Source organism: Siphateles boraxobius, unplaced genomic scaffold, assembly GCF_051911475.1.
Source record: "Siphateles boraxobius isolate OS27281-9 unplaced genomic scaffold, OSU_SipBor_1 77, whole genome shotgun sequence".
NCBI lineage: Eukaryota > Metazoa > Chordata > Actinopteri > Cypriniformes > Leuciscidae > Siphateles > Siphateles boraxobius.
In genome coordinates, this window is record NW_027509205.1 from 21,295,568 (window position 1) to 21,308,939 (window position 13,372).

Genomic DNA, 13,372 nt, shown 5'->3' on the forward strand with positions numbered 1-13,372 from the left:
GGTGAAGAACGATGAGTCATCACTCCACAAAGCAAATCTCTGGATATAAGTGCGCCTTTTTTGCAAGAACAGTCACGAATCTCACGATGAACTGGTCTTTCGATACTCCCTCGCTGTCACAAGTAAGTAAAATATGCTTGCATCCGAGAGTAATAATCTATTTAGATATAGGCTAACTTAAATATGACTCTGTCTATGTTGAACTAACATACCGCATATTTAACAAATAGTAAACACATTGCGTTGTTTAACAAATAGTATACTATGGCGTTTTAAAGTAATATTAAGAGAGCATTATTTATAAATCGGAATTTAGACTTGCCTATTAAATTAATTTGTCGGCTGAATTCGTTGTGAATATTTTGGTAGTTGCTATAAAATAAACTAAAATCCTATTGTTGGCGTGGATGGGGTTTTGACTCAGCACGTATTTTTTAATTTTTAATATTTTTTTTGTTATGTCACGTCCTCTGGCGGTTGACAAACCAGCTTGAGGTGCATATCCGCCACTACTGTGATGGACGTCCTCCATTTATCATGGCAAAAGAGTCTAGGCCCAGCGTTACATCTTATTGGCTGACGTCGTTTAACAAATTCATTATTCATTAGTGACCAGAGTAGTGGCGTGCCGTGTCATGTACATGAATTGAATAAACATTTGAGGTTTCCAGCGCGTTTGCGTCAACACGGAATTATACTTGGGGACTGATTTGGTTTAAAAAAAAAAGTTTTTCCCCCCCTTTTACAAAAGATGATCACCGTAGTCTGGCTCTTTTTCGCTACAGGTGGGTGTGTGGACATCATAGGGAATAGTGCTGTTTGTATTGGAACTTGGATTTGTTTTAAGCACGCGGACTTGGTCGCCAAATGTTGTAGTTGGTCTCGCCCGAGTCCAGCAATATGCTTTTTCCCCTCTTTCACAGAAAAACCTTTGATTGAGCGCGCTTGTTCAGAAAACGGGTAAGGTTATTGTTTAATTCACTATCCATCTAGAATGGGCATTGACATTTGGCGCTTGTTAACGTTATATGTCTGGCTTCGCGTGTACGCGCAACAAAATGACCTTTTTATGAGGTTAGGGAGTAGAGCTGACAAATGAATCGTATTTTCATTGCGTTATGAACATGTTATTTAGCGATGTGCACCTAAACGGGCCGTGAGGGTGCTGACCGGTGTTTTTCAATTCCCTGAAGATTCTGATATGAAGCGTGCGCTGCGCGCGCGCGAGAGTACATGCCTTCGTCACACCCTTCATCACAGGTACAGAACCTTGAGTTGGTGTATGTCCCTAAAAGTTGTGATGATATATAGAGAGATACAGAATGGAGCATGTGTGTGAGGTTTTGGTTGTTTTTTGGTATGGTATTATATGACTATTACTGATTATTGTTGTCCATTAATGGAACTTCATGCCTCTTACATAGTAATTATATATTACTATATGCCATTTTACTGATACTCTATCACACTCGGTCTCGCTCGCGCGCAGACATATACAGTGAGCTCGGTTCAGACCTGCTCTTGCGCCTTTGTCACGTGATACTTAACTCGTCTTTTCGCCGGTAGTTTCAGGATCTGTCTCTCAGACTGCGCATAGAGATCAATGAATTTTCGAGGAAAATTAGGTTGTAGCTGCTTGTCTACGTTACTACGATAAAGAGGCGTCATTTGTGTAGCAACAACGTTTAGCTGTCGAGTTATTGGAATTTCGAATCTGTGAATTTGTCAACTTCACTCAACTGGAAAAGTTAACACCATGGAGGTGATAACTTCTCAGCAGGTGCATCAGGTCTCTTCTCTTTACTGCATATCTTTCTCTTTTGGATGAATGCAAATGGTACTGCGTGTTCAAAAAGAAGCGAATATATATGAATGAAACCTTTGTCCCTTTTAAAAAAGAAGAACAAATTATAACCATATGCATATAGTTATGCAGTGACGCGCAAAACCAATATAATTTTTAACCCCACCACCTGCCAAAATCGTTCTCTCCCTCCAGTGTCAGCTTTGCAATGTCTGAGTCACATGAACTCATTCTAATGACACTTTTCTCCATGGAGGATCTCTGCAGAAAACCAAAAGCCTCTAGTTTTAGTGCGAAGCCTTTAATGTTGGAAAGTATTCTGTCCCAATACTAATACAATTACAAAGGTGTCACTCGGGTGTTCAATCTGTGTTGTTATAATTTACTCATTAATAAAACGCATAGTAAATAATTGTTTCTGTTTGGTTCAATTCGACCACAGCAAAAACAGTTTAGAGAAAACAATTAAAGTTTAAAAATGTGAACATATGTAACCTTTTTTATGTTACATTGTTGGTTCGTGTTATCAAATTTGGTTTATAATCATTTAAAATTAGATGTAAGAGTCATAAAGTATCAGCCTGAATGTTAAGTTTTTGTTTTGTTTTTCCTGTCAGGACCATTTTGTCAATGATGACTGACAATCTGCTTACAGTTTGGATTGGCAGTATGGTTCTGTTCACATCCATGCAATTCAATAATTTTCTGAACACCATAATTTGATAAATTAGTAGGGCTGCAGCTATCGATTCTTTTTGTAATCGATTAATCTAGCACTTAATCGATCGATTAATCGAGTAATCGGATAGTTTTTGTGTGTGTGTTTTATTAACAGAATAGTTATATTAAACTTGTGTCTATTTCAGTTAAAGCTGTTATAAGTTATATACTAGAAGTTATATAGTATGCAAGTTATAAAGCTATCTCATATGTGAATTTTCCTTTAAGATGTTATAATATAACCACTCTAAGCATCTAAGCATATTTGTGTATTCTGGTAGTTTAATGCTGAAGAAGAGCTGGAACGTGACTTGTTGTTGAACACGCAGTAAAAGCTGACACACTTTTTGTTCTGTGCGTTTTAACTGATAAATGAGTACTCCTAATCTTTATTAAAAACCAACAGGCTGGGGACTTTAATTTTTTGTTGTTGTCTGTATTTGGCAGACGTGAAATACAAACAAGGTCTCGCAAAGACTGCAATACAATATTTGTTCCTCCATCACGGTGTGTACAGTGAATGCATGCTGAAATTATTGTTGCGTGGCTACATAAAAGTTTAAGCATATGATGCATTGCTGCAATTGGTCTGACTGGCGTGTGTGCGTGTGTGTGTGTGTGTGTGAAGGGGTTCTTTTTTAGGCTATACTCTCTTGCAATTGAACGTGATAGTTACGTTTACTACTTAAAAATGTCATCAAAGCTAAAAATCATATCTAGTCAAACCGCATCACGACATCGCTACAAATACAGTATGTGATTAAAATCAGCGAACATCAATAGGCTTAGACTACGTTACCTTGTTTCAGCGAGTTAAGTGTATTAAGTGAATTAAGTGTGTAATGATCCCACACTTTAGACAATTTCTGCCGTTTATTTACATATTTATTCTCCGCCATCGCGCCAACTAAATTCAAAATATATGCTTCCTGAACAGGTCCGTGTGAATAAACGGTCCGTGGGAAACAATCAAATCCCTGCGCCGCGCGTATAGTGCGAGTCATAGGAATTTAACGAGGCTTCGACGCAGAGTTTTTGCCTCGAGGAATTTTTGTAATCGAGTAACTCGAGTAGAGCCCGTCCGATATGGATTTTTGGGGGCCGATGCCGATACCGATATTAGGGAGTAAAAAAAGCCTGATACCGATATATCGGCCGATATTATTTATGTGTATATTATAATACAGTAGCAATATTATTTATGTGTATTATAGTACAGTATACCAGTCAAAAGTTTGGACACTTTCCTATTGGTGTGTACAAACTTTTGATGGGTACTTTACACAGTAGCTATAAACAGAATAAATATATTTTATAAACACGTTTTGCAATGATCACTCAAATGTGGTAATCAAACACTTGTGTGACACAGATATGTAATGGAGGCAGGGGGAATGATAGAATGAGAATTATACAGCTGAGCTGTAACCAAACTAGTTTGCATTGCATGTTATATATTATATTATATTCTAAATACTGTTGCATAATCTTCACTAACGACGACTTTGTCTTTTAATTTAGTCATAACTTGTATCAATAAATATATAAAAAGTGTCACTGACAAAACCTTATTATCTTCTATTTTTACTCTTAATTCCTCTAATCTCTACCAGTGGAGGAAGAACTCAGATCTTTTTACTAAAGTAAAATGAATAATATCATAATGAAAACGTTTTTAATTACATATGTACAGTACTTTTATACTATTTTAAATAATTAGTAAGCAAAATGTACTAAACGTGAAACTAGGCTACTCTTAATGCAAAATGGCCCTATATAAAGTGTTATAATTATATACATTTTTGGAATATTGCTTGATGTTGTAACGTAGCGTTATCAGGCAGAATGAGCTTTAACACTGTGTCTACACCGGACGCGGCCGTTACTGCTCGCGTCACAACAGCTGTTTACCCTAGACAAAGCAGAATCAGTTTACTGTCGGAGATCGCTCGCGCCACGCATTTTAATCAATGTTTCATCAACCAATTGCCTTAATAAATAAGAAGAAGGCCTAAATATAGCAGACAATATAATCAGGACTTCTCAGCTGCGCGCTTGCAATAGTCACAAGCTCACACAATACGTGACAGAGGCTTTTAGCAGAGAAATCAATTCTGTGAATTACACTGCGCAAATCACAAGTAGGCTACTACCCACCGGATGAAGAAGGGTTGGCTCTCAGTCTCCACAGGCTACATAAAATATTCATTTTATTTTATTTTTTATATTTTCGTGTCCTCATTTGAGGAAAAAACAATGTTACAGACGCGACAGTTCAGCACTACGGACGTGAGCGCTCTGAAAGCGGAACTAATGCTTTGAAACTTTCACATAGACATCAAACAGAGAGCACAAAACCTTTCGTTTCAAAGTGAATTTCGTTTTGTATTAATTGTATCTTGATTTTAATCAATGTTTCATCAGCCATTTGCCTGGATTTAATTTATAAGAAGTAAATTTAGCAGACGATAGATAATCTCGACACGGAGTAGCCTGCGGGTGAACTGGAGCTCGTCTCATGAACCGAAACGTATAGACCTGAGAATTGAAATATATCTATATTGAAATGTCTACTTTTAAACAGAACAATTCAAAACGAAAGACAGACAGACTCATGTAATCGTATGAAATGTGCATTTCTCTCTGGCGCGTGCTCACTGAAGATCGCGAGTCAGCATCGTCAACTTCATCTTTGGCTGACACTGACTGAAAACACTTGTTTATTAATAAACAATTAAAATGTCTCCTTGCTATATTTGTTGTATTCATAATCATTATTTTTGCCAGTTCTTGTGACAGCTTTTAGGTGCTTTATTGGCAGCGCCACCCTTACATGAATCACCGTACCGCATTTTTTAAAATATTCATTTATCGGCCATTATAAATGCAGATACCGATAGTTAGGAAAATGCCTAAAATCGGCCGATAATATCGGCCCGCCGATATATCGGTCGGGCTCTAAACTCGAGTAACTCGAGGAATCGTTTCAGCCCTATAAATTAGTCTGATTCAAATGGGAATCAGAATGCCAAATCCTGACTGACGAGAGGAGGAGCTGGGGACTGAGGAGGGTAATGATCTCCTGAGTAACGCGACAGCTGTTGATAATACTGAAGGAGCTTAAATATGGATGCTGTGATAGGCGTCGTATCCCTGTAGAGACGTGGATCAGCTGATGCAAGCTTGACCAACGTCAGAATATGAGTTAAACTCACACTAGTGGCACATCTTGGACAGACCTCACAATTACTGTAAACAGATTCCTGAATAGAGTACTTTAAATAGACTATATGAATATTTGTAACAAAAGATATTTTTCGCGGATTATATAGCTTTATTGGTCTTGGTGAGTATCCTTGTAAACACAGACGGTTATGTCTTAAATAAGCATAACGTATGTAACGGTATAATGAAAATGGTAATAGATCCGTGCACTAGCTCTTAACGTAACAGCAGTCATATGTGTCTGTCATTAATTTAGTTGTTAAAACAACAAAAGATAGCTTTAATTGTAAGGAGTCAGGATAAATAGCCCATGTAGGGTAGGTGTACCCTTTAAGCCCACTTTCAACTCTGAAGTCAAATAAAAAAAAAGAGAAAATAATATTTTACGCTGCTCGTTATTCTAACCAATCCAGCGATTTGTTACTTCCTGTCATGTTTTATTGCATACCAATCACATGTGGCAATGTTGAGTTAGGCCCAGCCATGTGCATGCTGTCACACACACACCCCAAAACTTGTGTTTCGGTACCCTTCAGAAATCAGCACATTTCTGCAATTTTCAGCCATTTCTTTGGTAACTACATTGATATTATCAAATAAGAGATCAATGTGTTTTTTGTGAATGAACAAATAGTACTTAATCATTTTATATAATTTTCCTTTAAATGAAAAGATGAGATTTATTATCTTGCGTTCAAAGCTAATCTCTTGGTCAAACCATTAGCCTTACAGAAAGATAGACTGGAAAATAATTAAACATGTGAACTGCAAACAATACATGTTTTATGATTCATTTTACATTAATTTACAAAAATGCATCATAAATTGTTTTGTAGAGAAGATTATTTTCATAAATTAACTTTTTTGGTACAACTTAAATGCTACAGTGCCACAAAATGCATGCAAACTATATAGCCAACACAAGCTAACCTTGAATGAAAAAAACTTCACATTTCTCAATGTAGGCACAATGAAAATGACTAAGTCCACAGTATATTTAAGCTCCATGCATGTATTTGTAAACATCTTACATTTTTAAAGGAAAACATTGTATTTTTTCACCATTACTCACCGTGTAACCATTTAAGTCCACCTTATGAGTTTCAATGAGGAATCCCTCTACTTGCAAACTTTGATACATTTTCTGAAAGTGTTTCTTTGTGTGCTTTTACCTTACTAACCTTTTAACCATACTTTACTTACTACCTTAATTTACAACTATATTTAGATGCATTTATTCAAATGAGAGAGCCCGTTTTATCCTAAAGTCCTTTATGTATAACCGGGCATTATTCGGGAGCCAAGCCGAGTTAAGGCTTGATATTCCGGTCATGGAGAGATCCCAGAGGAATCCTACATTCCCCACAGTCCTGAGCCCCTGGGACCGCCCGGCTCCGAGATACCGCCACTTCCTGTCCAGCTTTGACCGGGCAAAACAAGCCGAGTTGCGGGTCCGGACTCCGGGAATGGAGGGATCACCCAGTGGGCCCCCTATGCCGGGAGTATTGAGCCCAAACTCGGCTTTCTTCCCGAGATATGGTCACTTCCTGTGGAACTGTAATCGGGAATAACTCCAGATAGGGCTGGACGATTTTGGCTAAAATCATAATCGCGATTAATCGAACAAGTTACCTCGATTACGATTATTGAACGATTATTTAAAAAAAAAATCTTTCTCATGTGTCACTGGCAAGGCGTATACTGTAAATATATTCACGGTTATTTTTTTTAATGAAAATGCATAATCCTATCTTTGTGATTCTAAAATAAGGAAACGCACAGATAGCTTTTAATGCTTACTTATTAAATATTTCAAACAATTGAATCAAACAAAGCATACAATGCTTGAAATAAAAACGTCTTATAAAAAAGTAATTAAGTTTTAATGTAAAAAGAAAGTTTCCTAAAAATGTAGAAAATAGTTCTTTTTGTAAACAAAATAAATTATTGTAAATATTGCCATCTTAAAAGAAAAATATAACTTGTCTAAAACTAAAAAAACTAATCCTTTTCATATTGTGTAGCATTTGTAAATGCTTGTGTTACGGAAACCTGCTTTGTGGAGTGGAGGCACGTGTTGCTGGGCGTTTGTCAGTCTCTCTCTTTTTTCGCGTGTTTCTTTGGTACAAGCGGCTCCTGTTGCTGAGTTGACTCAGTGTTTGAGTTCCCTTTCACACAAAGATTCCCGGAAAATACACGGATAAAGTGGCCCGGGATTTGACCCGGGTTCGTTTGACTTTGGTTCATTCACACTGCCAGTGATTTTCCGGAATTAAGAGAGTGCGTTCACACAGACACACACAACCAGCAAAGACACGTGACATGTCCCAGCGGCGTCTATAGTTTGCTTATGAGCTGCGATTTCTCTCGAGAAACCACGCTTGTGCATTTTTTTTTCTTTGATTCGATCATAAACTAGCGCATTACGAACCGTTTCACGCTGGCGAACGATCCCGGCTTAGCGCCATCATTACGACACGGCATTGATTACGGCTTTTGTTCTATTGTATTAGTGCTACTTTTTTCAATTTAATTCAAAGATTGAAAGCAAGCTTCCGTGTGTTGTGTAAACTCTTAACAACAAAATTATCCCATTTTAAAAACGCAATGAGTGAGAAAACATTAGATAAATGTAATAAAAAATGTCTAAAAATGTATAATTGCATAATCTAATTCTAGTAAAGACAAACAGCTGTTATGGTTCTATAAAGATTGCAGCTGATACACTGACATTGAGAAACCTTATGCAGTTCATGATAGATCATTAGTTCTTCTTAATATAGAAATGACAACATACTGTCATGCAAATCTAACAAGTGCATATATATATTTTTTATATGCTTTTTGCTAATATTGAACCGTCACTGTTGGCAAATGATGAAACCCAGATTGCTAAAGTAAACATATTTAACTAAAAGACCGACCAATCTCTGTGTGAAAATAAAATGATGCTGCCGTTTTACTTAAGTCATTTTTACCCTCCTCTAATTTAGGGGAAATTGTCATTTTGACCCACTTCCACAAAACAGGGGATTACTCCGTAAATATACATCTGTGACATTTAATATTTTGGCTTTCATTTTGATTCATGTTTGTCTTTCTACAGAAAAAATATTAATAAAATCAAAAATTTGAGATGGGGACCTCTAGTTGAGTTGACATGAAATGACCCATCAATTATTCAGACTCTTGAGAAGCAAAGTATTGTACATTAACAGAAATGCAGTATTATAAAAATTAGCCCATTAAATGCACAACAAATAACAAACCAGAGTAATTTTAAGTAATGCCTATAAAAGTAAACTTATTTATGGTACGAAATATATTTAAAAGCAAGAACCAACATTTCCATAAACTGTATTTCTAGAAATAATAAATAAACCACAAATTAGCCTACTGTATCTGGCCAGTACATTACAGCTGTTATAAAATGCAGTCAACTGACTTTTTTCACACTTTCATGTTCATTAGGTGAAAGGCTTCAAAATGGACACTTTTAATCTCAGATTTCATGTCAGATGTATGTTCTCCTGACACGCTTTAGTTTCTAAAGTGATGCCATGTTAATCTAAACTTAAAAACAACTGGAGACGAACACACACGTAGACATTTTGGTGGTGTGTGCTGACCTAACTTGTGTGGTGAGCTTTATGTGATGTTGTGGTATCAGTTTGTAAGGTGCTTACTGTGTATTGCATTATTTGCCTACCATTTCATGCTTTTGGTTTACAGACTGTGTAACGGTTTGGGTGCCATTTTCGTGCAATAATTTTTTTTTTTTTTTTTTATAGAGAGGAAGCTGGTTGTAGCCCTGTATCTTTGTTTCATGTTCTTTGATTTGCCTTGGTTTGATTAACCACATAGGGGCTTTTTGTGTTATTTTAGCTATATTGCTTTGCTTAAAATAACTTCTTTTTTTTTTATGAATCTATTTTACTTTTTCTAAATAAGCCTTAGTAATTGCTTAATAAAATTTTTGGACTGAGGAGTAGTGGGACAGGCGACCTGATTTGCGATCATTTTATCGGCAAGAACAAAACAAGTCGCTTTAGTATCTAGGTTATTACAAATGCTATTTTTGTATTGAGGAGGAATTTTGTGGTCTCAAACATTCAATTCAATTCAAATTTATTTGTATAGCGCTTTTCACAATACACATTGTCTCAAAGCAGCTTTACAGAAAGTGCATTTCGGAAATGTACATAGAAAAATACAGTCAGTTAAACATGCAGTATATTTCTATAGTAAAACGACCTTTTATATGTCATGTGATTCATGACCCCTTTAATACATTCAAGTATAGTAAATTATTTATTTATTTCCAAACAGGCGCTGTGCACGTTGCTGGGTCCAAGTTGGAGGCAACGGAGGGACAAAATGCTTCCATATTCTTCCAAACTGGACTGGAGAGAATCGATGAAGTGAGAATCATTTTTGAAGGAGAACGCAAGGGAAAACTTCTGCTTGCACATTACTGTTCCCCTGACGCTGATCCCATCTGTGACCCCATCGAAACACCTCAACATGTGCAAGTTAAAGGAGGAAATGTGTCCTTGACTCTTGTGAAAGTGAACAGCTCCAGCTCAGGCCTCTACACAGCACAAGTCATCACTGATAATAAAGTGTTTTATGTGAATGACACACTTGTTGTAAACCGTGAGTATATTACTTTTATAAATCTGTTTGCCTGAAATGTACCAGAATCAAGATTATGAGAGGGACAAATATTAATGGTCAAAACAGGTTTTTTCCTGGGTCCTTTCTTGATCTCTTATTCTTTTTTCTTCTTTTTTTTGTAAAAAAAGCTGATTTTACCACTGGATTTCATAGCTTTGTAAGATAAAAATCCTTCTTTACTAGACCTGATAATTATTTTGGTGTATCCATCCGTCCATCTTCATCCGCTTATCTGGGGTCGGGACACGTCGCAGGGGCAGCAGTTCCAGCAGGGGACCCCAAACTTCCCTTTCCCGAGCCACATTAACTAGCTTTGACTGGAGGATCCGAGGCGTCCCCAGGCCAGTGTGGAGATATAATCTCTCCACCTAGTCCTGGTCTTCCCCGAGGTCTCCTCCCAGCTGGACTTCTCTAGGGAGGCATCCTTACCTGATGCCCAAACCATCACAAATGGCTCCTTTCGACGCAAAGGAGCAGCGGGTCTACTCTTGAGTCCTCGCGGATGGCTGAGCTTCTCACCCTATCCCTAAGGGAGACACCAGCCACCATCCACTTAGGTTCAATGTCCCCAACCTCCACAGAGATGCCAGAAAAGCTCCGCCAGAGGTGCGAGTTGAAGATGTCGCGGACAGGGGACTCCTCCAGACGTTCCCAGTTCAGCCGCACTACCCGTTTGGGCTTACCGGGTCTGTCTAGATTCTTCCCCCTTACCCCCTTACCCAATTTGTCACCAGATGGTGATCCATTGATAGCTCCGCCCCTCTCTTCACCCGTGTGTCCGAAACATGCGGCCTCAAATCAGATGAAACGATTACAAAATCAATCATACACTTATGAGCATCCTTATGTTCAAATTCATTATAGACAATTCATGACTAGCACAGATGTCGAACAACAAACACCCACTAGGGTTTAGATCAGGGGGGCCGTTCCTCCCAATCACGCCTTAAGGTGATCTCCAGCACTCCAGGTTATCTCCAGCATTGCCCACATGCGCGTTGAGTCCCCTACTGGACTCCATACAGAACTCCATTCAGGGTCTCCAAGAAGGCCGAATACTCTGAACTGCTGTTTGATGCATATGCACAAACAACAGTCAGAGTTTTTCCCCCCCCACAACCTGAAGGTGTAGAGAGGCGACCCTCTCGTTCACCGGAGTAAACTCCAACGTAGCGGCGCTCAGCCGGGAGCTTGTGAGTATCCCCACACCCGCCCGGCGCCTCACACCCTGGGCAACTCCAGAGAAGAATAGGGTCCATCCCCTATCCAGGAGTACGGTTCCAGAACCGAGACTGTGTGTGGAGGTCGATCAGATCTAACTGGTACCAACAACTTGCTTTGTTCTGGTTTCACCTCACTCCAGTCTAAACTTAATGATTTTATGGGTAATTTTTCTACACATTGTTATATAACTAACCTGAAAATACTGTAGACTATTAAGGCTAAATCTTACTAACCACTCTTGCTAAATGGTGTAATGGATTTCAGAGGTGTTTTAAATAAATTATTTGTTAGTAACGTTTTATAATGAGCTTTGTTTTTTTTTTAAATGGGTGTATGTTTTTAAGTGTCAGAAAAATTTGCTTTGGTGGCCCACAAAAAAATGTCAGTGCAGGATAAAACCCTGCGTAACTGCTCATTAAGCTTCATGAACTTCTTAAATTCTTACTTGTGCTGGAATGACACTGCAAAGCATTTTACTGTTGGTATTTTAAGAAATGAAGTTTACACATTAACCTGACCTAAAACTGCAGAGACTGAATCCAAACAAGCAAATGCTTCTCACAAAATCCTCAGCTAAAAACTATTTAGACGTTCTTAATGATGTAAAGACTCAGGTGTGTCGCATTGTTTGACCTACAGCATGAAGTCCTCAAGAATTATTTCTTGAAAAAGGAGAAAAATATTGCTTGCCTTGCACTATTTCTTAGATTATTTGCGTTTGAATCTGTTCAAACAGATCCTCATTTGACTTTGATTAGAAAAGAACAAAAGCTTGTCAGATAATTTGCCAGATTGTAACATTTGCTAGTAGGATTGGTCAGTAATGTTTTAAGGTGATAAATGTCGTTTGATTTGCAGTTTATAATCCTCTAATTGTCTCTGTTCCTGTTGTATCTTCCAGAAGCATCAGTTTCCTCCACAGCTCCTCCACACTCCTCCTCCAGCCCAAAACCTCCCCGCTCCTCTGAACTACAGTGGATAGTTATAGTCATTTCTCTGATTATTGTCGTCTCGGGGGGCGTTTACTTCTGAAAACTCAGGAAGGCAAGTATTACTTACTTACATTTATTCTTTTATCAATGGATATGATCAGCTATGCGGTTCTAATCAGGGTTCATACTCAGTTTGGAAAAGTATAAATTTAGAAGGAAAACTGAATACAGAGTATGGAAAAGTATTTGCATTTCCAGAATATTGCCCCTATTTAGTTTTCTATAATAGAAAATTAAGAATTTAATGCAAATAAACTAATCATACCAGAAGTGTTTAACTGTTTAGTGTTTCTTTAGTGATCATCAAACACGGGGCACTTTTTATTTTGGCAAAAATGCAAGTCGGGTTTCTTACAATATTCGTAGTACCATATTACAGAGCCTCATAAAGAACCTTTGGGGGAAAAAAAATGTTCTCGTGCGTGCATTAAACCATTAAACTTATCATATAGGACCATGCACACTGAGCCACCTATTGCACCATTAGCCCGTGTTTTCTCCAGCATCACAGAGAATCAGAGGATGTGTTAAATTACTGCGGTCACGCCATCTACGCTTAAAAATATATAGAGGGAATGCATTAACGTCACTTTCCCGCCGGAACATGCCCCCTCAGCCGGACTGAGTGGCAGAAGAGCTGCTGTGTGACTGGATTTAATAGGGGAAACTGCGAAAACGCAAGTAAAACAAACGATTATCAGTTTAAACTAAAGATTGGACTCAATATAGT

The 13,372-nt window shown here is 37.9% G+C and overlaps 1 protein-coding gene across 4 annotated transcripts in view; it reads left to right on the forward strand.

Moving 5' to 3' along the window:
• The window catches only part of LOC143725553 (uncharacterized), a 37,405-nt gene continuing 24,033 nt past the window's right edge, over positions 1-13,372 (forward strand). For 2 of the 4 annotated variants that reach the window (XM_077218038.1, XM_077218037.1), the window contains exons 1-2: positions 731-785; positions 10,079-10,405. In XM_077218038.1, coding sequence (XP_077074153.1) covers positions 752-785; positions 10,079-10,405 — 361 coding nt within the window. In that variant the 5' untranslated portion in view covers positions 731-751. Of the gene's footprint in view, positions 123-730; positions 786-10,078; positions 10,406-12,551; positions 13,158-13,372 lie in introns of those variants that run through there. The other 2 variants (XR_013198245.1, XM_077218039.1) reach the window with 2 other exon arrangements.